The sequence below is a fragment of the Triturus cristatus genome, chromosome 5_1 (assembly GCF_964204655.1).
Source record: "Triturus cristatus chromosome 5_1, aTriCri1.1, whole genome shotgun sequence".
Classification (NCBI taxonomy): Eukaryota; Metazoa; Chordata; class Amphibia; order Caudata; family Salamandridae; genus Triturus; species Triturus cristatus.
Genome location: NC_140587.1, coordinates 701,618,485 through 701,643,594, shown reverse-complemented (window position 1 = coordinate 701,643,594; position 25,110 = coordinate 701,618,485). Strand labels below are relative to the sequence as shown.

General features: G+C 49.0%; 1 protein-coding gene across 1 annotated transcript in view; it reads right to left on the bottom strand.

The window, feature by feature from the left end:
- Positions 1 to 25,110, bottom strand: part of LOC146831383 (ethanolaminephosphotransferase 1-like) — a 363,147-nt gene that overhangs the window by 268,988 nt on the left and 69,049 nt on the right. The window contains exons 3-4 of the mRNA XM_085605667.1: positions 16,992 to 17,100; positions 1,740 to 1,814 (exon numbers count right to left, since the gene is read on the bottom strand). Coding sequence (XP_085461793.1) covers positions 1,740 to 1,814; positions 16,992 to 17,100 — 184 coding nt within the window. The remainder of the gene's footprint in view (positions 1 to 1,739; positions 1,815 to 16,991; positions 17,101 to 25,110) is intronic.

The window sequence follows — 25,110 nt, the reverse complement described above, 5'->3', positions numbered from 1 at the left end:
CCCCGTCGCCAGAATTGGCGAGGGGTTAGTATTCCAATTCGTATGACACCTTACTCGACATGTTTTGATAAAGCCAAACCAAAGATAGCATTTAACCGCGAGGTTCATAATGCACTTAAGAGTATATGGTATGACGATATCTGGAAACGGTAGAAGGAAGTTGTTCCGACCACTGCAGACAGGCTCAGCTCATGCCAGAGCACCATCTCACATGGAACCAAGCACTCTGCCTTCAGGATTGTTAAGGCCTGCCATAGGAGTGACTTATAGGTTACCAGGTGTCCCATTTAAGGTTAGGTATCGGTATACTACACCTAAGTAAGAGGTGGTTACACCAACTTACCCCAGCTGAGTGATCAGCCAGTTGTGTCAAATTGCTAGGCCAGGCCAGGGGTGGCATAATACATGCTTCAGCCCCTGGTAGGCCTTAGATACACCAATGCCCTGGGTACCTAGTGTACACTGGTACAGGGGCTCACAGGGTTATCCAATTCCAATTGGTTATGCACCTAGGGTGCATGGTGTCAATTTAGTAGAGAGAACAGCAGGCTGGGGGTCTGATTAGCAGGCCCACAGCCTCAATATGTCAGAAACCAGTGAAGCAAAAAGCAAAAATTTGGGGTGACCATAGGATAGCAGACCCTACTCTCCTACAAAGTTGTTTTTAAATCTCTGGTGAGTGCATGTGTGCGGTGATTGTATGTGAGATAAAGCATGTATTTGTTAGCGGCTGTGTTTGTATGTTAACTGCAATTCAGGGCAACGAGTACACCACACCACTTTCAAAGAAAACCAGTCGCCACTGCAAGAATGGAAGCTAAACAGTGCTGTGATGACCACTGGTTACTTGAAGCACCTTCCACTGAAGCCGAGACATTACCCTTTACATTTTGTAATATAAATACATTCAGTGAAATGCCCAAAATAAAAACATGAACTAAAAACAAACATATTTCAAGCAAGTTGTTGCCAAGTTTCATTATTGCAAAATGTTACATTTGAAATAAAACGTCACCTCTGTGCTTCACAAGAATTATTGTGCCTTGCAAACGATCATGAATACAAATTTATTAAGAATATAGAATCGTTTATGCCAAAAACATAGTTCAAATTCAATATTTGGTCTATATCAATTAATACATGTGCACATAATTACTATTGCATTCTAAATCTTTTTTTGCTTCACCTGTGATTTGTCAGTACGTTTATTATCGCGGTATACACCAGGGAAACTAGTAAATCACGAGAGCACGTGGTGTAGATAATTTAGGTACCCAGTGCTATTCTGTGTTTTGTAGCACTATATCCTCTTCTGGCTACACATAATCTTCCATGTAATATAAAACAAAAGCGAGGAATGTTCCACTGGCTAATCATGTCAAAATCCTACTGCAGGTGAAATCTAAAATAGACACTTCTCTGTGTTGTTGTATTAATCATACTGTTATTATGAAACTTAAGTGGTGTTAGATACTGTGATGTCATCAGGGTTAAGGTAAGGTGACATCACGTGCTGGCAAGAGTGAGGGTCAAAGGTATATGATATGGCTTCCTGTGACTTTATTAAGGTCAATGGGTATGTGATGTCACTTCCGCTACCCCTAGCATTTTGGTGAATTACTTAACCATCTTACTTTAATTCAGTTTTTCTTTTTAAAAAAGGACAAACATTATGAAACACCATTTATTTCATACTAACAAATGTTATCTGATATAATCTAGCTGTTTCCATACTGTACCTAATCCATATGCAAACAGGGTCGCCAATGTTGTAAACAGCCAAACCCAATTAGGAATCGGTTCTTGACCAGTAACTAGAAAAATGAGAAAATAAGCAGTCTCTCAAAAATAAGAAAATACAGATGTAAATAACATCACAGGCATATATATAGAACAATAATTCACCTACTGGAGGTCTATAGACGCTGCCTTGTTCGTCAATGTGGAGGAATGAAAGACTTAGCAGAATTGCTGGAATTCAAACCAGTGACCAAGGGATCAAACAGAGTTTCTTGTAATAGACACATTAATCCTCCAAGCCACCCAACCGCATTACTCTACAGCCGGGTTCAACTGATGAGAAGTTCACCAAGACGTCTACTTGCTGAAACCAGGACTAGGGACCAGGGTCTGCTAGTCTCCCAGCTGGGTGAGGGGCAATCATCCAGGAAGTCTAGACCTATTGAGACCTCTTGCCCTGAGCCTGGAGCACCAGCCTTCTGACTGCCTAAGAAGAGCAGTGAATCCTGTGAGTAGGAGGAGAGCACCTGGAGGCAGCGAGGCCCAGCAGGGCCAAGTGAATCCTGGTGCGGTAAGTGTGAGAAGCCTGCAAAAATACAAGCTATCTGAAATCTCTTGCAGAAGCTATGGCCATCGTCCTTGTGACAGCTAAGATTGGCGATCCCTATGTGCCAGGGGGTGCCATTGTGAAGCAAGGGCCATTGCTCTTGTGAGAGCTGATATCGGTGACTCTTGTTATCAGGAGGGGGCCAGCATGACGATAAGACCTGTTTGACATGGAGGTGGGCCTCCATGAGGATAAGACCGACTCCAGAGTGCGAGTCTAAGTTGGCAACTGCCGATTACCAGGAGGGGCACACCAAGAACTCTGGGCTGTCTCTTTGGATCGTCATGCCAAGGATGCTGTGCAGAGCACGTACCGATTGCCGCAGAAGTCAAGAGAGAGGAGGTACGACATTGATGCAAGCCATGTGTAGACTGAGGAGGCCTTACGTGTCATAGGGAAAGACTGCAAGAGGTCGCAGGCCAGCAGCATCAGGAGATTGGAACCTGTGAACAAGCACTTCAGTCTTGCCAGCTGCCACGGGTTCGGGTAAGACTGTTCTAGGCCTGGGGTGTGGTCATTGAGGCCAAGGTGGCAGTGTGAAACTGCTCCCGACCTCCTCCACCATCCGGCTTCATCCATGCCACTTGGACTGCCCCTCTGGGCCCCACTCTGCTCCCCGCCTTCCACAGAGAGTCTGCAGCTACCCCGTTTGAGCTGGGACTCTAAGAGATCCACGACGCCTGGCCACAGGTTGCCCCCCGCAGCACGGCCTGGTTCCTTGCTGTTACGGACGCGGTCTGTTGACGGTCCTCCTCTCTTGAAGGTGACGGAGCAGCCTCTTCGACCGGGAAAGCGGCCCAACACTGGGACAAGGCTGGGCTGACATCTCCACAGGAGACTCTTAACACACAAGTAGAGAGGGGGAAGTCAAACTACCATACGTCCTCCTACAACACGCATCAACCATAACAAGGTAAGATAACTGTACAAAGAACATGAATGACTGCGCTCCTATATAGGAAACCAAGTCGGAGTCCTATTTGGACGTTACAGAATTCCTGTCCAGGTGCCAAGGAAAGTCCATCTTTATGGAAGAGGGAGCCTCACACACACATACATGTGTCATGATTAATCATCTGCAACCTCTCCCCACCCTGGTAGGACAGTGCCACTAGGGCAGACTCGACCTCCTGTTGAACTCAGACCAGTATGGAGTTCTTCTTCTTTTTGTTTTTTTTAGAAATTTTTATTTATTTATCATTTAACATTCCAGAATCACAGTAAAATCCGGACAGAGGTTATACATCGCAGGTGCTTATGACAATAATATTAGTACATTCTTTTCAAGAATAGAGCTTATTCTCAGCATCAACCTCACAACAATAGTACATGTTACCGATGCGATATGTTAGACAGCACATTTTCAAAAGTAAACTAAACACATAACATATCCCCTGCCTCCATCCCCTTGGTCGAGTTTAATGCTCCTGCTCATGTCTGGCATCCAGGGACAGAGTACGCCCTATGAGTGTTGAACGTCTTCTACACTCCCGGGCACTGGGATACTCCTGTGTGTCGATGTTGCCACAGAACCAACATGGCCAGCCCGTAACCCCTCCCTCACCTCAGAGAGAAGAGACCCTCTCTTGGGTACGTCCATTATCATAGCGTTCTGTGCCCTGGCGTCATCTTCAAGTTTTTCATCCCTTCTAACTCTTTTCATCCGAATTAGCTCCGCTGTTGCCTACTCCCTCAGATCTTTAGCCTAACTTTCCACTGTTGGGTGCGTCGAGCTCATCCACCTAATTGCTATTTTCCGTTTGGCTAGTACTAGCCCCAATTGAAGGAATTTCCTTGTGAGCCTTTTCCCCTGAGGCCTGGGGAGTAGTCCCAGTAATATCTCCTGACGGAGTGAGGTATCGTCCATTCCGTAACTAGTGTTAGGCTTTCTATCACCTTCCCCCAGTAAGATGACAATTCCGGGCAATCCCAAGTCATGAGCATAAAATGGACGTCAGGACTTCCGCACCTGGGGCAGTGGGTGGGGCGGTCCGGATATATTTTGTGTAAAACTCATGGGGTAAGATAGGTTTAGGTCATTATATTATATTGTGTGAGTTTGAACCTAGCATTGGAGCTAATTTGTTTGACTCCCTCATGCACCCTTCTCCATTCCGTCCATGTTAAGGGTTAATCTAGTATTGTGTCCCATTTAGTGTGAACAGGAAGAGGACCAGTGGGGATGTCCCCCCTAAGCGCCCCATAGATATGTGAAATCAACCTACGCCCCTGCCAAGGTAGAAATAGCCTGTAGGGTAGCCGTTATGGACGGCTCATGCGGAAACATTGGCCACAATTTGTGAGCCACCACCGAGATTTTTGCGTACTGAAGGTATTGTCCCCTGCCAAGCTCAAACAGGGATTCCGCCTCCTCCCTAGTGAGGAACTGTTGGGCAGCATACAGGTCCCCCATCATGTGAGAAGCCCCTCCTTCCATTTACTGATTGACATGGTGTGACCTATACGTTTAAATGGTAGCACAGCCCACAGCGGTGCATCTGGAGCATAGGGCGCTCTTTTCATCACAGTCTTGACTGAAGCTTCCAGGTTGTGGTCACATGATGAATAATATATGAAAGCTAGGTGGGCACCCTCGACCCTAGCATGAGCAGCTCAGGGAGAGGGATCCCCTTGTGCGTGCCCGCCAGTAACTGCTTCTCTCAATTATCATGTTTGTCCAGCCAGTGCACCGCATGCTGGAACTGCGCCACTATATAGTAGAGTTCCAACCAAGGTACCTCAAGTCCTCCCTGTTCCCATGTACTCTGTAGTGTGTCTAGTTGTACCCTCTGCTGTTTGCAACTCCACCAGAAGGCGGTCCAGATGTCAGAAATACGTCTGTGGTACATGATAAAGTGAGTTTTGCATGGCATACAGACACCTTGGTAGGATCACCATTTTGGTCAGCGCCACCCTATCCATCAAAGATAAGGGTAGCCCCTGCCAAAAAACAATCGATCTTTGGATACCCTCCACACACCTCCCTATGTTTTTCCACAAGTAGGCAGCCTACGTGTGCGCCAATTTAATCCCCAGGGGTCCCACTTTGTCACGGACCCAACTCATTCCCACCGAAGGTAGTTCACTTTCTTCCTTCCCAGCCAGACGGCCCATGGGGAAGAGCTTGGATTTCCCTGGATGCAGGCGCAGTCCCAAAATCTCCCCAAATCTGACCAATTCCCTGAGAAGCACAGGTACTGCCTCTTCAGGGTGCCACAGATATACAAACGTATCATCCACGTACATAGACATCACATGTGTAACACTTCCCAACAGTATCCCCCACCTTTCCATCACAGTCCTAAGGGTAATCGTCAGGGGCTCCATCACAAGCACGAAGAGAAGTGGCATTAAGAGGCAACCCTGTCAGGTACCCCTTTGTAGCTTGAAGCTGACCGACACCTGATTGCGTATACGCACCCTAGCTGTTGGACTAGTGTATTAGAGTTTCGTCCATCCTATGTACTTTTCCCCCATCCCATCCTGCCAAGGATCACCCACATATAGCTCCATTCGACAGAGTCGAAGGCCTGTTGAATGCCCAGAAGGCATGGTGCCCAGCACTCTTCTTGTCAATATGGCGCATGCCAAATATGTGCGAGTCTACGCAATTTATTTGTTGTATTGCGACTGGGAATAAAACCAGCCTGGTCCGGGTGGATCAGCCGGGCCACATATGGCAAGAGATGTGTTGCCAAGATGCCACTAAGAATTTTGTCATCTATATTCAGGAGTGAGATAGGCCTGTAAGAGCTCGGAGAGAGGGGATCCCTATCTGGCTTGGGAATCAAAGACACCAGGGCCTCCATCATGGTGCTGGGATGTTCCCCACGAGCCAGGGCTTCATTGAACACCTCAAGGAGATGGTCAGCCAATTGCGGGCCAAATATTTGATAAAACTCCGCCCGGAGCCCATCACTCCCGGGCCACTTCTCTGGTTTCAGCTTTTTAATCGATACTAGTATTTCTGCCCTAGTAATTGGTGCCCCTAGAGCTTCAGCATCTTCCTCCCCCAAAGTGGGAAGTGTCATCCCTTCGATATATTCCCAAAGTATGTGCGGTCAAACCTGGAGGGCAGGTGTACACGTGTGTTGTAGGTGGGACGCAAATTCCCTCAAAATCGCATCTTGCATGTACATTATGGTCCCCACTCCATTTCGGAGCTGTAGGATAGGTGTGTGTTCTGTCTTCGTCCTAATCAATCGTGCTAGGAGAGCCCCTGACCTGTCCCCCTCCATATGTAACCATTGCCTATAGGTGGTATACCTGTGTTTTTCTAATCTGGTCCAGGCCTTTAGCATCTCTCCACAGACCACCCTTGTCCAGTCAGCCATACCAGTGGGTGTCCTTAAAGAGCATCGTCCAGGGTCATAAGCTGCTTTTCTAAGGATATAATATCATTGCTAAGCTGGTGTTGTACCCCATATGTAGTACGCATGCAAGCTCCCCTCAGGACTACCTTCATGGCCTCCCATTCTGTGGATCTGGTAGCAGTCGATCCCCAGTTATCCTCAAAAAAGTGTTGCACCACCTCCCTAAGTGTATGTGCATATGGGGGATCCATAAGTGCTTCAGCCCTGAATTGCTAGAGTGGGATGGCCGGGCGCCCCAGTCCGCTCTTCAGAGTGAGTAATAAAGGTGCATGATCCAAAAGGTATCGAGGTAAATAGGAGATGCCCTCTGTAGTGGCGGAAAGACCCTATGAGAGATAACAGTGGTCTATTCGGGTAAATGTGTTGGCGACTGGAGTGTAACAGGAAAACTCTCTCTTTGAGGGGTTACGTCCCCTCCATTCATCCCGCAGCTGCAAGCCCTGCATTATGATGTGGAGTGATCTGGACATGCAAGGTTTAGCATTATCTCTAGGGTGTTCTCTGTCCAATTCTCCATCAAAAATAGAATTAAAGTCCCCGAAAAGAATAAGTTCTGTGCCCTTGTATGGTGTCACTGCCTTCAGTACGGATTGGAAAAAGTCAGGGCAGTCGGAGTTAGGCGCATAAACATTAATTATGCAAATTTCCCTGCCTTCCCATCTCCCAAATAGAATAACATATCTCCCATCAGGGTCCAGGACATGGTGCAAGTGGTGAAATGGGACCCCCGGTGCCATCCACACCAACACCCCCGCACAAAGCCTAAATACGAGGTTGCATGCAGTTGACCCCGCTATCTTTTCTGTACACTCGATATGGAGTTCCCCCATCTTGGAGCCCCGTAATTGCTATTCTGTACCTCTTTAAAAATGCATGCACTTTGGGACGTTTGTCGAGGCCGGCCATACTCCGCACATTCCAATTAAGTAACTTCAATGTTTGGACTGGCATGATGATTCACCTGAATGATACTAAATTCTACCACCCATTCCCCAGGAAATCCGACCCTTTGGCCCATTAGTGTATACGACACGGTGTAGTCCAACGCGACCCTAACAATTCCCCAACCAACTGAGAAAACTTTGAAGATTGAACAAACCCAACCCCCTCCCCACCCCATGGACAGTTGTGTGAATTCCGATGAGTGTATTGCAATCCATAGGAAGAGCAGCACATACCGCCCCATACCACCTCCCCAAAAACATTTCAACATTGTAAGCTCAGGTGTTCAAGGGCCGAGACCCAGTCCAGCCCTATGCAGTAAAGCAAACAAGTACGATTGTCGGTCTAATGCTGTGCTAGAGAACTGGCTACGCCGGGGCAGAAGATTTCTCTCAAACCTCCCAGGCGGGCCTGGACTCTGGTGGGGGGCATTGCTACTCCTGCGGCCACCCATGCCCTTATGAGAGATAATGATCAGCATGGTCTTCCAGGTGTACCCCCTACAGGAATCACAAGGGAGACCCGTGAAGTCATTCACGCGATTCCGAACCACAAGTCTTTCAGGGGCCCCAAAAGGATACCTATGAGCCAGTCTCTCAGGGACCCCATTATGATACCTTACTGACTAAACTTATCTGTGCAGTTCCTCTCTCTGGGTTCAGCAAACAGTGTACCTTCGTGACCGCTGCCTAGATCGCTGGTATCATCCGCTACATCCGGCGTCATCTCCATCGAGTCCGGCACAATCTCTGTATCCAAAGCCTTCAGCGTGCCGTCTTGTCGGACTGTGATACGACCCAAGCTTGCCGTCTGTATGGGCTGTGGTTGGCACGCAGGTTGTCTGCTTCCCCTCCATGATGTTTTCATAGGCGTTGCTCCAGGGGAAGCCTTAGATGGCACCAGATATCTCCCCTCCGGGGCACTGGTATCCAGCCAGTCCCTCGCCTCCTCCGCTGAGAAAAAAAACAGTACGAGGCCTTCGCTCTCTGCCTGAAGATTAGCTGAGAACATGAGGCTATATTTTAAGTTTAAGTCTCTCAGTCTGTGTTTGATGACAGTGAAGGTCTTTCTTTGTTTCTGGACTCTCTGGGTGTAATCAGGGTACACTGATATGGAGTGGCCTTCAAAGAAAATTCGCCGTCCGCTGCGTGATAACTGAAGGAGGAAGTCTTTGTCCCAAAAGGTAAATAGCTGCGCGATGATTGCTCGAGGAGGCTCTCCGGGTCTAGGGGGAGCCACCAGTGCTCTGTGCGCTCTTTCGAAACTAAACAATTTGGACAACTGCTTGGGAGCCATTTTGTGCATGATCCAGTCCTCTAGGAACAGTTCTGTGGAAGGGCCCTCCACTTTTTCAGGGAACCCAACAAATCTCAGGTTCCCTCTTCTCGACCTTCCTTCTGAATCTGCTGCCCTGTCATCCAGCTTTATAACCTGCTGCTTCAGTTCCACCACTGTGGCGCTGAAACTTTTCACTTCTGCCTTTAACACCTCCATTTCTTTCTCACGGACGGTTTGCCTATCTGAGACCTTCCGCAGGTCGCACCTTAATAGATTCACGTAGATGGCCACAGCACATATTTTCCTGACCATGTCATCTCTGGTCGACTGGATTGCCTGAATGACATCCCTTCATGTGGCAGGGTCCTCGGCAGCTCCCTCAGCAGTCCCCTTCTTCTGCGCGGACACCTCCTCCCTGGCATCAGGGCCTTGTAATATTGGCTGGGCATAATTTGAGATTTTGTTGGCCTGTGCCTTTACTACTTTGTCTTTCCCCATGGCAACAGGCGTAGTATAACTTCTGTTATCCCGGGGAACACCCCAGATGGAAAAAGAAGACGAAAAAAAACAAAAACAAAAAACCACCCAGGTTATCTGTACTCAGGAGTTCCAAGGCATCCAATGCACAATGCTCTCGACCCTGGGTCTCAATGGTATGCTGGCGAGTCCTCAGGGTGGTCCTTCTCCAAGGAATCCCCCAGGGGTCTGGCCCTCCAGGATCCACAAGCCAATCACAGCCGGGTGCCATATCCCAGTGACTCCTGGTGGTCTCAGTGTCCCCTTATCTGCCTGTATCCCACCTGGGGGCTCCCTCGCAGCTCCCTCCGAGTTCCTCCTCCGGCCAGGATAGCCTGGGGCCCTCGTCCCTCAGCGGCGATTGCCTCGCGTGCCACTCCAGGCTCAGTCAAGTCCTTTGGGTAGGGACTATATCATCTCCAGGCTGACAGCTTATTCTGGCCCCATGACAGCCATCCAGATTGAATGCTCAAGGAGTGCCCCTCCCGGGGCCCTCCACGCGCTCACCTCAGTCTGGTTTAGGCCACAAGGCACCTCCCCGGTCTTCTTTCTCGTTTCTGGCTGCCGGTCCCTCATGGTCACACTCATCCCACAGGTCAAGGGCCCACCAGCAAATCAGTTCCGTGCCCCTCCTAATTACCGCCTGGAGCCTCCAGTCATGAATGCAACGGGGGGGGGGCAATCTCAGCCCGTTCAATTTCTAGGGTCCCAGGCCTCTTCTGCCTCCTGTGGAGGGCACCCCCACTGCGATCCCTCACCAGCGGGTCCCGGCATCCCTGGGATGCTATAGGGCCGATCACCGCTCCACATCAGATGCACCGGTCACCACTCTGCCTCCCATCCGCAGCCAGCCAGCGCTCGGCATTCACTGGAGCTGCGTCGCACCCACAGTTCCGCGGCAGAGCTCGGGTGAATCCCAGGTCCGGTCGTTGTAGCACTTCCGCACCTCCTATGACCAACATGGTGCTGACTCCCAACCAGCGCCAGGCCTCGTCTCAGCTGTCTCGTGGTCCCGGGGAGTCGCAAGTGCGCCTGTAGTTACCCGGGGTCTCTCGGAGTCCAGGAGACCACCTGCGAAGCGAACATGAACCAGCATTCTGCAGATTTATGTCATTAAATCAGGCTGCCGCACGGAGCTCTCACAGAGCATGTCTACACGGCCATGATGACAAGCCACGCCCCCCCTTAGTAGGGGGTTCTTAGACAAAAAGCTACTGGACAAATGCAGGATCCAGATCAGCTCATTAAAAATCCCTTGCAGTTCCCTGGTGTAACACCTTTATTAATTGGGGACTACAGGCATATCTAAAATCCGAGGCGAGATGGAATGTTTAGAACAATGGCTGAAACTGTATCTCTGTTAGGCCAACATGTTTCTGCCCTACTATGTAGCTCTTATGGGTCTGGGACATTCTTCAGGGCCAGGGATAACTAAATACCTTACGGCGGTCACGTCGCTAAATTGTTTTTGTGCTAAAAAAACAAAAGAGAAATCCAGGAGAGTCCTACCTGATTGAGGTGTAGGTCAATCAACCCTAGATTTTAGAGCATACTGACTTCCAGCTCCAGGAGGGGAACGATGTCCTTTATAGTCACACATACTCTAAAAGGTACATCATACATTGCCACTTATTAGAGCCTACTCTCTAATTGGTGGTAAGGCACGATGTTCTTTATAGTCACGCATACTCAAAAAGGTACATCGTCGCTGGTCTGCTGTCCTCTGTGGCAGCCCTAGAGGAGAGGGCTGAAGATGCTGAAAACCACTCTCGCCGCAATAATTTACCAATGTGGGTTTCCCGGAGGAGGCTGAGATGCCGGACATTGCAAATTTCATGGAGACTTGGTTTTACTTATGGGTCCTAGAGGAGACCGCGCTTTCACCTTGGTTTCTGGCGAAGTGGTCCACCGATTCTTTACCCTGCGTCCTCCTCCTGGGGCACCAGCACACCCATTGGTCACTAAAATACTAAATTTCCAAGATAGAGACGCTATCCTCAGAGAGGCCCGTTGGCAGCCTGACCTTTGATATCAAAATACATCTGTAATGCTCTTCCATGATAATACCAAGACAGCCCAACAACTTCGTTGCTCTTTTAGGTCAAGCAAAAACTCAGAGCACTCAATCTACAGTACATACTCCTCTTCAATGTTAAACCGAAAGTGCTTTTCACTTCCACATCCTACTTCTATGAAACCCCTGAACAGGCCTGGGAGTGGGCTGAGGTGAGGAGAGACTTGCAAGCACAGTACGATGATGTGAACCCCAGCGGCGGGTTGTGCCACCGGCCAAAACCCGAGGCCACAGAGTAAGAGGCGGACCCATTCCTACAGGCCCTCCCCTGGGTTGGCAGCTGACTCAGCTCCTTGGACTCAGATCCCCCTTCGACCAGAGTGGCTGCGGGCAATGGACAGCTCTCCTGTGCACAAAACAACCATGACCTGAGGGGGCAAGACTCCCAAAGTTGAGTCTACTTGACCACCTGACTGCTGCTGTTGCGGTGGGTGGAATGTGGTTGTGCCCAGAGACATAGTCCGATACGCACTGTATTTACATAACATTCTTTGTCTTTCCTTTATCTCTGGCATCATATCCTTCATGGAGGAGGTCCACACAGATTGCCTATGACTTATTCTTGTTTTTTCTGTTCGTTTGCTTCTCCTCTGTCAAGTTCGAGCGACAGATGCTTTGTGGGTGGAAGTATGGGGTGGGGTGTTGGGGAGTTCCAGGGAACTATTTGTTGTATTGTGTTCTTTTATCTCATGCTACGTCCACAAATGTTTAATTCAGCACTTGCACTGCACCACACACATACCCCATTCCTGTTACCACTGCCGGCAGCACCCCCAGTACCCCCTGTTGGGACAGAGCCCGCTGACTACCTGCTACCACACCCTCACCAAGATGTCTTCATTTAAATTGATGTCCTGGAATGTAAATGGTTTGCTGGACCGCATTAAACGCACTGCTGTCCGGTTCTATGCCAAGCGCTTCCAACCGCTGTTCTCATACTGCAGGAGACACAGCTGTTGGGAATCCAATTTCCCTTCCTTCAGTGCTCCGGTTATGACTGGGTTTACCATTCAGGGTTTGCCAGGGGTTCCTGAGGTGTGGCCATTCTGTTACATAGAGGATTCCCTCAGGCAGTCACTAATCCACACACATGCCCTAATGGTGGATATGTTGGGCTGGAGGGTCTACTTGTGGGCCAGCACCATCATTTCTCTCAATGTACATACCCAACCAGGCACCTGCCACCCCATTGTCCTCACTGACCACTTTGCTCTCTAATATGACGATGGTTATAACCATCCTTGGCGGAGATTTCAATGCAGTGCTCAACCCAGTGTTACACGCGACCGGCCACTCCACTCAGGGATACGCCTCCTGCGCCCTGCAGCTTGCAGCCGTGAAGGACGCTCTAAGGCTTTGTGACGTGTGGAGAGTCTGGCACCTCCGTGATCACGCATATACATACACACCTCAGCGGCGCATAAAATGGAATCCCAGATTGATCTCTTCCTTACACTGGCCACTGATGTCTGTCACGTAACATATGTGACCCTCCTCCTGATAGGGATATCGGACCATAATCCACTTATCATGACAGTTGGATCTGCTGACCCCACCCAGAGGCCCATGTGGCGTCTTAAAGCTTGGTAAATTAGCGACCCTCACTTTTGAAGCATATCTGGAGTTCAAGATACACTCCTACTTTGAGATTAATCAAAGGGTCAGTGCACTTGGGTTTATACTCTACATGCCCGGTGAGCCAGCAATCAGGGGTCTAGGTAGGGAAAACGAGAAAGAAGCACAGATTATGGCCCTAGAGACTCAGATCTATAGCCTGGAGCATCGTAGCCTGGACAGTCCCACCCTCGACCGCGCTCAATGTATGGTGGGGGCCTGTTGCAACAGCTCTCACTAGATGAGGCCAGACAGTGCTGATGGGCAAGAACGAGTAATATCTACAAGCACTTGTACAAATAAGGAAAACTTTTTATTACTTCCAGGATAGTGCCCCCGGTGGCAGGCAGAGAAAGCCAGCGCTTGACGCCCACACCGACAGTATCCACTCCTGGCAATCTGACATCCCGGTACAGCACCTCTCCTTTAAGTACCTATGGGTTCATATCTCCAATGTACTGAAACATACGAAACACCTCAACTTGACGCCCCTGGGTCAAAAATTTAAGGGGCGATGTCCAGAGATGGATGCAACTTCCAGTTCACGTTATGGGTCGCATAGCCCTTTTTAGGATGATGGTCCTCCCTTGCTTCCTATATGCCTTAAAGAATATCCCGACCCATGCGCTCAACTCCATCCTCCAATCGTTCCTTTGGTCTGGTAGTTCACGCATAGCCTTTAATAATGGTCGGCAGTCCCCGTCGACAGTCCCCGTACGATGGAGTGTTGGGGATGGTAGATCTCCACTGTTACTATCAAGCCTCACAGTTGATTATCATCAATGATTTGTTCAAAGACAGTTTGGATGACCCGACCTATCGCAGTGAGCTTGTCCTATTGAGTCTAGACAATATCTTAGACATCCTGTATGGCGCTCTGATACCCCAAACCCTTCCCTACATCCCCCTTGTGGTCTTCCTATGTTACAGGTCCTCCATAGGGCTCCTGGGCTGGAATCGCTGTCTGACAGGAATTAGCCACCTCTGGAAGGGGAGGTGGCTGCACCACACGTCTGGCCTGGAGGGGTTTCACAAATGAGACACAATATGTATCTGTCTTCATCATGCTCTGAATTCAGTTCATACTAGATGTCAGCACCACCCCCCCCCTTATAGAGCCAGCTCTGTTCTGCAGAGTCCTATCCTGATGACCTTAAATAGTCCTCAAACCGTTTTCTTGTCATTTATTTTTAATGTGGGTGATGTGTGAGTCTATTACAGACATTTTGCAGAGAAATGTGTTTGTTTTATGCAACATCCTTAGAAAACGTTACTTTTAGATCAAAACAGGACCTCACATATTAGAAATGGGAGGATGTCCCAGAGATTGTTTACAGTAATATTAGTCAGCTGCTGCTGTGTTACAATATTGAAAACACGTCACTATCCCTATATATTAGATGTAAACACATTACGAATTTAGATCAGTGGGGCTGTGCACCGTTAGTGACCTGGACAAAGAGGACATGAAAAAGCTGAAACTGAATCATAAATTCAAAACCGGGCCCCCAAAATGCATTTGATCCAGGGCCCCCAAAATCCTTAAGCTGGCCTTGCTGGCAACAGGGGTGGACCTAAAAATAGCACAGACCCAGAACATGACAAGAAAGGAGGGATGTGAGCATAAATGGGGCATGTGCTGTACACATGGCCTTGAAAAAGACCCACCCAACCACCCGGGGTGATGCAAAGACAGCAAGGGGAAGAGTCCAAATCTGGTACCCAACCAGGAGTCATCTCTCCTGCAGCCAATCAAGAAGACCCATCGAAGTACCCAAGTGAATGGAATTGCAACAGGCAAGTGATGTGAATGCAAGTACTCTTCCATTCAGAGAAAAGGCAGGAACATCTACATGGGAAAAAGCATGCCAATGATTTTGATGTAGTTTGAGGTTCCAGTCAGAGGGCAGCATCTACTTTAAAGCTCACATTTGTACCATGTTGATGTAAACCATAATTTCAAACTGTTTCTGGAACGAGAAGGGCATGGCCCACTTGTAATCTTTGCTGCTGTTAATATTCAACTATATTTTGCCGGAGCTGTGTGTAAGCCATTGGCCTCCAGTGCACGGTCTAACAGCATGCATGGCTGAATGATGGTAGGAGCCGCCCCAACATTCCTGTTCACACAAAGAACATCCTGGGAACCATGGGTGTCATCAGCAGATATATTAAATTGCATGAGCTGGGATTGGAGAAGGCAAGCCATTCGTTCGACTCAAATGATAAATAGGTTCGGCAACAGAATATTGTGGGCCACCCCAGGTCGAATATTCTGGTTTTAAAGCACTTTATAGGAGCAGCTCGAGTATCCCCAAGGTGCTTTGCTTCCTTGCAGGCAGATTCATGCAAACAATTTTGAGCATTTGTGTCAAGGCAAAGTAGAGAGCTAAGCCTAGTAGGCAACTCTGACATAAGCTTGGAACTGCACCTCCAAGTCCCAAAGAAACTTAATTCCATAAAACACATGAACCCAGATGCTACCGCATGCCACAAGCCATGACAACTTTAGTTAGAAAAAGCCAATTTGTTTTTTTCTAAACAAAGCCTGACCACTTCATCAGCTGACTAATTTGAGGCTCTGCCTCCCATCTCCAATCATGTTTTGGGTTCCAGTGTATTACTGCCCCATGGCACTGCACTAGCAGTCTGGAATCTTTACCTAGGCACCAACACTGACATTGAAGGCCGCAATCATTTCATTTTATCCATTACTGGTTTGTTGCTTGAACTTCTCATCACAGAACGAGTGATTGATTGTATTCTTGAGTCATCTTACAAATTCACAGTCACTACCATGAACATACCCCACCTTACCAGAGTTATTAGGCTCCGCCCCATTTTTTGACTATTTTACTGGAATGCTCGCCTTTCCACCCTCCCCTGTCACTTATGGCCCTTCTAATATGAGTCTTCTCTATTATAGGGTCCTACAAGGTCTTGCCGCTATGACTGCGTATTACTAGTGTTACTTTATGGAACGCACATACATGTACCAGGTCCTCCTTATGATTCTTCAGTTCCCCTTGTTCCATTCAATTTACCCCACCTCACCCTCACTTTACATACCTGTCCCCTTGGTTCCCAATGGCTATACCTCTTCCTTTCAGTTTACGACTCTAAATGCTAACTCCTCGCTCTATACCTACAGCCTCAGTGAGAGACTATATTCAGAATAGTTCACTTTGCCCTTCCCTGGAGTAAATTTGCTCCATTCATGGAGGCCATCTATAGAGGGTATTGCTACGCTGCATGCAAAAAATGATTCCCCGGCAACTCTCCAGTAAAATATGTACGAAAATGGCCATGCACAATCATGAGGTACTCAGCCTTCTGCGTGGTGTCCCCTTAGTGAGGCTGGATTTACTGCCATATTTTGATTCCGGGCCCTGGAAGGCTAAGTCCAAAGTTAGGTTTCAATACAACTTTACGGAACAATTCACAGTTACTTTATATATGTGCAAAATTTAATCGGGGAAATAAATATATGTGGAACGAAAGCAAAGGCGTTATCTAATTTACATTGTAATTGCATAATTATTTGTTTGATAATTTTTGGCATTATTGTCTCCCTACTCCGTAAATTGCTTGCATTATATAAATTAAGGCAGTATTTCCAGTGTCGTGTTACAACTGAAAATATCGATGCCCATGTTTTAATATGTATTAAAAAGCACAATAAATAATTAGGTTAAACAGTAGGATTAGAAAAATTAGTACATCTGTAGATCTTATATATTCCAGGCAGACTGAAGAAAACGATGCATTAAATAGTGATGCAATATTTAAAACATTTGCAATGAACACATTAGTATTTTAGTTCACTGCGCTATCCTAAATCAATTACCTGATGCAGTGTAATCCCAATCATAAAATGATAATATAAAATATTTAACTAAAATCAGTAGAAATCCGGAAAATGTTAACAGATTAGGAGCAATCCAGGCAGGAACTAGCTGAAAAAGACAACAAAGGTGGAGATTAGATATCTCAGTGACAAGTCAAACACTGATCATTTTCATCAATAACAACTGTAAAGAAACCATACTGCAGTGAGACTGTCGTCATGTTTACAAACCATATGTATTTACATTTGATGCAGAGTTACAATGTGTGCCTCGTTTTTGGCTTCCTGTGACGTGCATTGAACCAACAGCATTGCCTTTCATAAACCCACACACCACTTTCAAGTAATCAGTGGCAGTGAATATCTTATAAATGTCACGTGATAGCAGTGGATAACATAAATACCTGATAAATATCGTCTTGTATTTTGTATCTTTTGAAGACTAACCTTCTCACAGTGTGGAAATTGTACCAAGCGTCAAATGTGACTAGCAAATTGAAAAAAAAACAATTGACAAAGCTAATAGGTTTCACCCATGAGAGAGCTATTGGCTTTGCAATGTTCTCTAGTCTAGATGTTCTCTAGATGTTGCACAGCAGTGCTGGCTGCTGTGCAACTTGACTTAAAGTAAAGATTTAAAAAAATTGCTATAATGTGGCCAGTCGTGACCATGTCATATGTTATGCTAAGTTGCATTTATAAAGATATAATCACCAGAGGTCTCTAAGCGCTGCATCATAGCTCAAACAGTCGGGAGTTCTTTTGCGCCCCTGAGCTCAGCATAGATCAGTGTAGGCCTGGTCAAATGCCTCTGTGAACAGCATCGTCTTGAGTCTCCTTCGAAACGGGAGCAATCTGGATTCCTTGCGCATGCCATCCAGTAGCTTGGTCCAAATCTGGGGGATGGAGACCGAAAAAACCAGCCTCCAAAAGTGGCCCTGTTGAAGCGAGGGCAGGCAAGGAGGCTAGCCTGTGATGAGCGAAGGTGGCGGCCCGGTTCGCAGGGCTTCAAGTGATCTTTAATATATTTTGGTGCTTCACCAAACAGGGATTTATGTGTAATGCACAGGCCCTTGAAGCTTACCCTTTGTTTGATAGGTAACCAGTGCAGTTGATGCAACAGGGGGGTAGCATGCGCTCTACGAGGCAGTTCATATATCAGCCTTGCTGCGTCGTTCATAACCACTTGGAGTTTCCTCAGGAGTATACCAGGAAGGCCAATATGGACTGCATTGCCATAATCTAGGCGAGATAGAATTAATGCAGTCACCACTGTCTGCATGGTAGCGGGTGACAACAAGATCGATAGTTTTCGAAGTTGTCGCATCAGTCCGATGCAGCTTCCCACAGCAGCAGACACCCGGATCTTTAAGGTCAGTCCAGTGTCCAGCCTAATGCCCAGACTCTTCACGGCTGGCACAGGCGTTGGAGTAGTGTCCAGCTCTTGGGGTCAGAAGAGGCTGGACCAGGGGGATAAACCTGAGGAAAGTACCAAGACTTCGGTTTCATCTGGGTTCACCTACAGAGAATTAGAGGTCATCCAATTCATGGTGTACCGAAGAATGTTCTGAACGTTCCGCTGTGAATCAAGGGAGTTATCAATGAGCACTATTAACTGAGTATCGTCCGCATAATTAAACACCTGGCAATCTGCTTTTGCCAGAGCCTCAATCAAGAGTTGGAGGTAAATGTTAAATAGCAGGGGGGACAGCGCCGAAACCCTGTGGGACCCCCCAACGAAGATCACATATCGTCTCCTAATTGGACCTTCTGACATCGATCCTCCAAGAATGAAGTGAACCACTGGAGGACTGTCCCAGTGACTCCCAGCCGCCGCATTCGAGCAAGTAGCTGCTCATGATTCACCGTATCAAAGGCGGCTGAGAGGTCAAGTAGGATTAATACTGAGGGAGTCTTCTTGTCGCCTGCGAGTCGCAGATCATCCAAGACTGAAAGCATCACTAACTCTGTGCTGTTATGAGCCCTAAACCCAGCTTGGTGATTATGTAACAAGCGATGTTGTTTGACATGACGATAGAACTCTGAGTACATGTTGTTCAAGTACTTTCGCCAGGAACGGAAGTTGGGATATGGGGCAAATGTTTTTCAAATTCCTAATGTCTGCCCCTGCTTTCTTCAACAGTGGAATCACTATAGCTTCCTTAAATTTCTGTGGTACCGTTCCTGTTGTCAAGGATAGATTCAGAACGGACAACACCTCAGCCTCAACCAGAGGAATAATAATTTTAAACACCTTCATGGGGGAAGGGTCCTCTGGTGACCCAGATTTCACTTTGACCACTATGTGAGCTAGGTCATGTGGTTCGAGCGCAGGGAACTGAGACAGAGAGAAGCCCTGTAGGTCAGAGGGCTCCTCCTCCACCGGTAGGGGACAGGGGGTGATGTGCGTATTATTAATAACAGAAATAATATCTTCGACCTTGGTTAGGAAGAAGTCCTGGATTTTGTGGCAGTCGGCTTGGTTAGTGACCGGCCTTTGCGCAGTCATAGCACTTTTTTTCTTTAAACCATGTTGCACAGCAGCCTGCGCTCCTGTGCAATATGTCTAAAAAGCATGGGGGAAAGCAACACAAGGGAGGTGCAGGGAGGAGGGAGCAGTAACGGACAGCAGGAGGAGTGCAGGGGGTAGCAAAACAAGGGAGGGAGCGGAAACAGACAGCGGGAGGAGATTGAGTGGAGGAAACATCACTTGGGAGGTGTGGGAGAGGAGGGAGAGACCAACAACGGACAGCAGGTAGAAGGCAAAGGGAAGCAACACAAGGAAGGTGCAGGGGAGAAGGGAGGAAATATAAATTCATATTAAAAACTTAGGGCCTGATTTAAATCTTGGTGGACCTAGTCCCGCCGCTGTTTTTTAGATGGATTCTCCGCCTGTCTACTAGGTGGTCTGCCGACTCTATTTAGAATCTGGCGGTTCGACGGACGAAAGACCGTCAGAGTGCCGCTGACTCCACCAGGTACGTTCACCCACGTCGATGACGCAATTGGCAAAAGTGGCTGTCGGAAGGAGGACTGCCAGTTTCTCTGCCGTGCCAATCACAATGTGCCTTCCCACCAACGTGACTGTTGCAGTAAAACCTCCACACTTAAGTTGGCGGATTGCGACCATTATAAGGCAGAAACTCGCCTTTCCTCACCTTCACACTTCGTGGATCACTATGGACCCGACCTTCTAATTCCTGACGCTGCTGCTGCTTGACCACAATGCAAATGAACACTGTCATCATCGGAACCGAAAGTAAGCTAGACCCTTGGCCCTTTGCCAGAGATCAGCTCGTCCCCAGCAGCTCCTCCATGCTGTCATCTGTCTGCGGTCCTCCCAGGCAGGGTTATAGTCTGCAACTTGCTGGTGTCTGTTGCCGGTTCTGTTTTTTACTCCCCCTCGCATTTCTGCTCCGATTGTGACATTGTTTTTGGGTTTTGTCCTGATTGCATTGTTTTCTGCCCCCGCTGACTCCTCTCTGTGGCCCCCTCCATCTATTTTGCCCTCTGCTTCCCGCCCACGCCGCTCCCGCCTCCCAGCTGCTCCTCCCTACCCCGCCCCTACTTAATGGAGACTGCTGCGGGGAGCGCGAGCTAGACCCCGGCCCTCAACCAGAGATCAGCTTGAGCCCCGCAGCTCCTCCGTGCTGTAGTCTGCCTGCGGTCCTCCCAGGCAGGGTTCTAGTCTGCACCTTGCTGGTGCCTGTTGCCGGTACTGTTTTTTACTCCCCCCGCATTTCTGCTCCGATTGTGACATTGTTTTGGGGTTTTGTTCTGATTGTATTGTTTTCTGCCCCCGCTGACTCCTCTCTGTGGCCCCCTACGTCTATTTTGACCTCTGCTTCCCGCCCACGCCACTCCCGCCTCCCAGCTGCTCCTCCCTCCCCCCACCCCTACTTAATGGAGACCGCTGCGGGGAGCGCGAGCTAGACCCCAGGCCCTCGGCCAGAGATCAGCTTGTCCCCCGCAGCTTCTCTGTGCTGTCGTCTGCCTGCAGTCCTCCCAGGCAGGGTTCTAGTCTACACCCTGCTGGTGCCTGTTGCCGGTCCTGTTTTTTACTCCCCCCGCATTTCTGCTCCGATTGTGATATTGTTTTTGGGTTTTGTCCTGATTGTATTGTTTTCTGCCCCCGCTGACTCCTCACTGTGGCCCCCTACGCCTATTTTGCCCTCTGCCTCCCGCCCACGCCGCTCCCGCCTCCCAGCTGCTCCTCCCACCGCTGCCCCTACTTAATGGAGATTGCTGCGCAATCACGCAGTGGACGCACGTAGCGGGCGCGCCGAAGGCACACCTAAGGCAAGTCGTCTGCGCCCGTCCGCGCCTGGACCGCACCCCACTCCAGACCCCCTGGCCCCCGCGAGCGCCACAACACCTGATGCCAATACGACGCCAACTCCCTCCACGCACTCAACGCCGGCAAAACCCCACCTGCATCAAGGCCACCCCGAAGCTCACCCACGGAGCCTTCAGCTGCCGAAACTGCAGCTACACCAGCCAACGCACTCCAGCGCGTCCTGCCCTTCCCAACAAAGCAGGCCACACAGTCCTCAAATGCATACTACTCAACACCCGCTCAGTCCACAAGCACACCATCGAACTCTGGGACCTTCTCGATTCTTCCTCCCCGGACTTCGTCTTCCTGATGGAGACCTGGATGAGCGCCTCCTCGGCGCCCGACATAGCCATAGCCATCCCGGGCAGCTACAAGATCACCCGCAGGGACCGAAACAACAAACCAGGAGGAGGAACCGCCATCGTCCACAGGAACACCATCAGAATTTAGACCAACACCGAAGACTCCCTCAGCATGGCCGAACACCTACACTTCCAGATCCACGCCGATCACAACACCACCCTCACAGGAACCCTTGTCTACAGACACCAGGACCCCGACCACAGTTCAGCGACTCCATCGTCGACCTCATCAGCACACACGCCCTCGCCTCCACAGACTACATCCTCCTCAGAGACCTGAACTTCCACCTCGAGAACGCCAACGACAGCAACTCCACAACCCTGATCGGCAACCTCACCAACCTCTGACTCAAGCAGCTCGTCACAAATCCCACCCACTCCACCGGACACACGCTCGACCCCATCTTCTCTGCCAGCAATCACGTCACCTTCAGCCACACCACCGAACTCCACTGGACCGACCACCACTGCATCCACTTCTCCTTCGGGAAACACACCACGCACAGCCAACCGCAACGAATCCCACACCGCAGCTGGAACAAAGTCACCGAAGACCAGCTCATCACCACCCTCGCCCAAGACCCTCCATCTGAGCCCATGGACACCAACGCAGCGGCCCACAACTTCAGACAATGGATCGACAACTGCGCCAACACCCTCACCCTGTTCAGGAAACCCTCAAACAGGTGCACCGACACCAGAGCCATCTGGCTCAATGCCGACCTCCAGACTTCCGTGCATACCTGCTAAGGACTCGAGAAGCAGTGGCGCCAAGACCAGACAACCACGCGGCCCTCAAGGACGCCAAACGCAAGCACCATCAACTCATCCGATCCGCAAAAAGGACCTTCTTTAAGGAACACATTGACAACAACCCACACAATAGCAAAGAGCTCTTCAGCATCGTGAAAGAGCTCGCCTCCCCAACTCCAGCTCCAACGACATCCCACCGTCGCAAGAACTCTGCAACTCCCTGGTCACCTTCTTCCACCGCAAGATCACAGACATCCACGACAGCTTTGACACCCAGACACTGATGACAGTCGCCGACACCCCCGACTCAACGCCCTCCAAACACACCGACCTCCTGCTCTCCTGGAACAACGTCAATTGCGAAGACACCATCAAAATCATGAACACCATCCACTCTTGCTCACCCTCCGACCCCTGCCCCCACCCCATCTTCAACAAAGCAAGCTCCATCATCGCACCCCAACTCCGAAAGATCATCAACAGCTCCTTAGAAACCGCCATCTTCCTGGAGAGCTGGAAACACGCCTAAATCAACGCCCTACTCAAAAAGCCCAAAGCGGACCCTAAGGACATCAAGAACTTTCGACCCATCTCCTTGCTCCCGTTCCCGGTGAAAGTCATTGAGAAGACTGCAAACCGAAAACTTACCCACTTCCTGGAGGAGAACAACATCCTGGACTCCTCCCAATCCGGTTTCCGCAGCAACCACAGCACCGAAACCGCCCTCATCGCCGCCACCGACGACATCAGGACCCTGCTGGACAACGGTGAAACAACGGCCCTCATCCTACTAGACCTCTCGGCCGCCTTCGACACCGTCTGCCACCACACCCTGCGCACACGCCTCCACGACACAGGGATCCGTGACAAAACCCTGAACTGGATCACCTCCTTCCTCAACGGCAGAACCCAAAGAGTCCACCTCCCCCCATTCCGATCCGAAGCCACCAAAATCACCTGCGGCATACCCCAAGGATCATCCCTCAGCCCGACCCTCTTCAACATCTACATGGCACCGCTCGCCGACATCGTCCGAGCGCACCACCTCAACATCATCTCATACGCCGACGACACCCAGCTGATCATCTCCCTCACCAAGGACCCAGCCACCACCATATCCAACCTTCACGAGGGAATGAAGTCCGTTGCAGAGTGGATGAAGACCAGCCGTCTGAAACTGAACTCTGACAAAACAGAGGTCCTCATCCTCGGCTCCTCCCCCTGCACATGGGACGACTCCTGGTGGCCAACCACGTTGGGAGCTGCCCCTATACCCACCAACCACACACGCAATCTGGGGTTCATCCTGGACTCAACGCTCTCTATGACCCAGCAAGTCAACCCGGTTTCCTCCTCTTGCTTTAACACCCTCCACATGCTCCGCAAGATGTACAGATGGATCCCCACTGAAACCAGAAGGACTGTCACCCAAGCCTTTGTCATCAGCAGGCTGGACTATGGCAACGCCCTCTACGCGGGAACCACGGCCAAACTCCAGAAACAACTCCAACGCATACAAAACGCCTCCGCACGCCTCATCCTCAGAATCTCCCGCCACAGCCACATCACCGCCCACCTGAGAGACCTGCACTGGCTCCCGATCAACAAGAGGATGTCCTTCAAGCTTCTCACCCACGTGCACAAAGCTCTCCACAACGTTGGACCAGCCTACCTCAACGAACGACTCACCTTCTACACCCCGAACCGCCAGCTTTGCTCCGCTGACCTCACCCTCGCCACCGTCCCACACATCCGCCGAACGACCACCGGCGGCAGGTCATTTTCCCACCTTGCTGCCAAGACATTGAACACCCTCCCCATCAGCCTGCGACAGACCCAGGACCTGCTGACCTTCAGGAGACTCCTCAAGACCTAGCTGTTTGATCAGTAGCTGCGTCACCCCCCACCCCCTCTAGCACCTTGAGACTCTCACGGGTGAGTAGCGCGGTCTACAAATGACTGATTGATTGATTGATTGATTACATGTTAGCTTTTCACTTGGCTGTTTACATTTGCCCTGACCATGTGCATTTGCTTAATTCACTCACACAAGCAATAGCATACCAATGTGCAAGGCATATGCCTGTAATATTGATGTTCAAAAAATGTAAAGAAACACATCTATTTGACCACATTTTAATTATAAATTTGGTGTAAGCTGCATTAAACAAAAAAACTGGACACCTGCACAAAAAAGAATATCAATTCACGAATCAAAAAGTCTCCATAAATAAATTTCAAAACTTGTCACATTAAAAACATATGCATTACACATCATTGGGATAAGTGCAATGTAGCCTGAAGTAGAACTTGTACTATACAAGGTTTAATCTTTACCTCATTATTTACCTGTAAAATGAATGTTAGTCCTAAATTTAAATCAACCGACATATTCATCCATGTAACATTTCCCCTTGTCTAGTGCAAGTCCTGTATTGTACTCAATTTCAATAGTCACAATATGTAATAAGGTGCAATGCATATGTTTTAATACTTATCAGTAATCAAGGTGAAACAAACACACGTGTAGTAACACATCCAAAAATATTTTTAAACATTTATTTGTTGGTGCAAGTGTCCATTATCATGACGAATGCCTGCCCCTAAATTCAAATGACTATCACATACTATGTTAACCTGTGTATGCACTTAACAGAGTAAACATTAA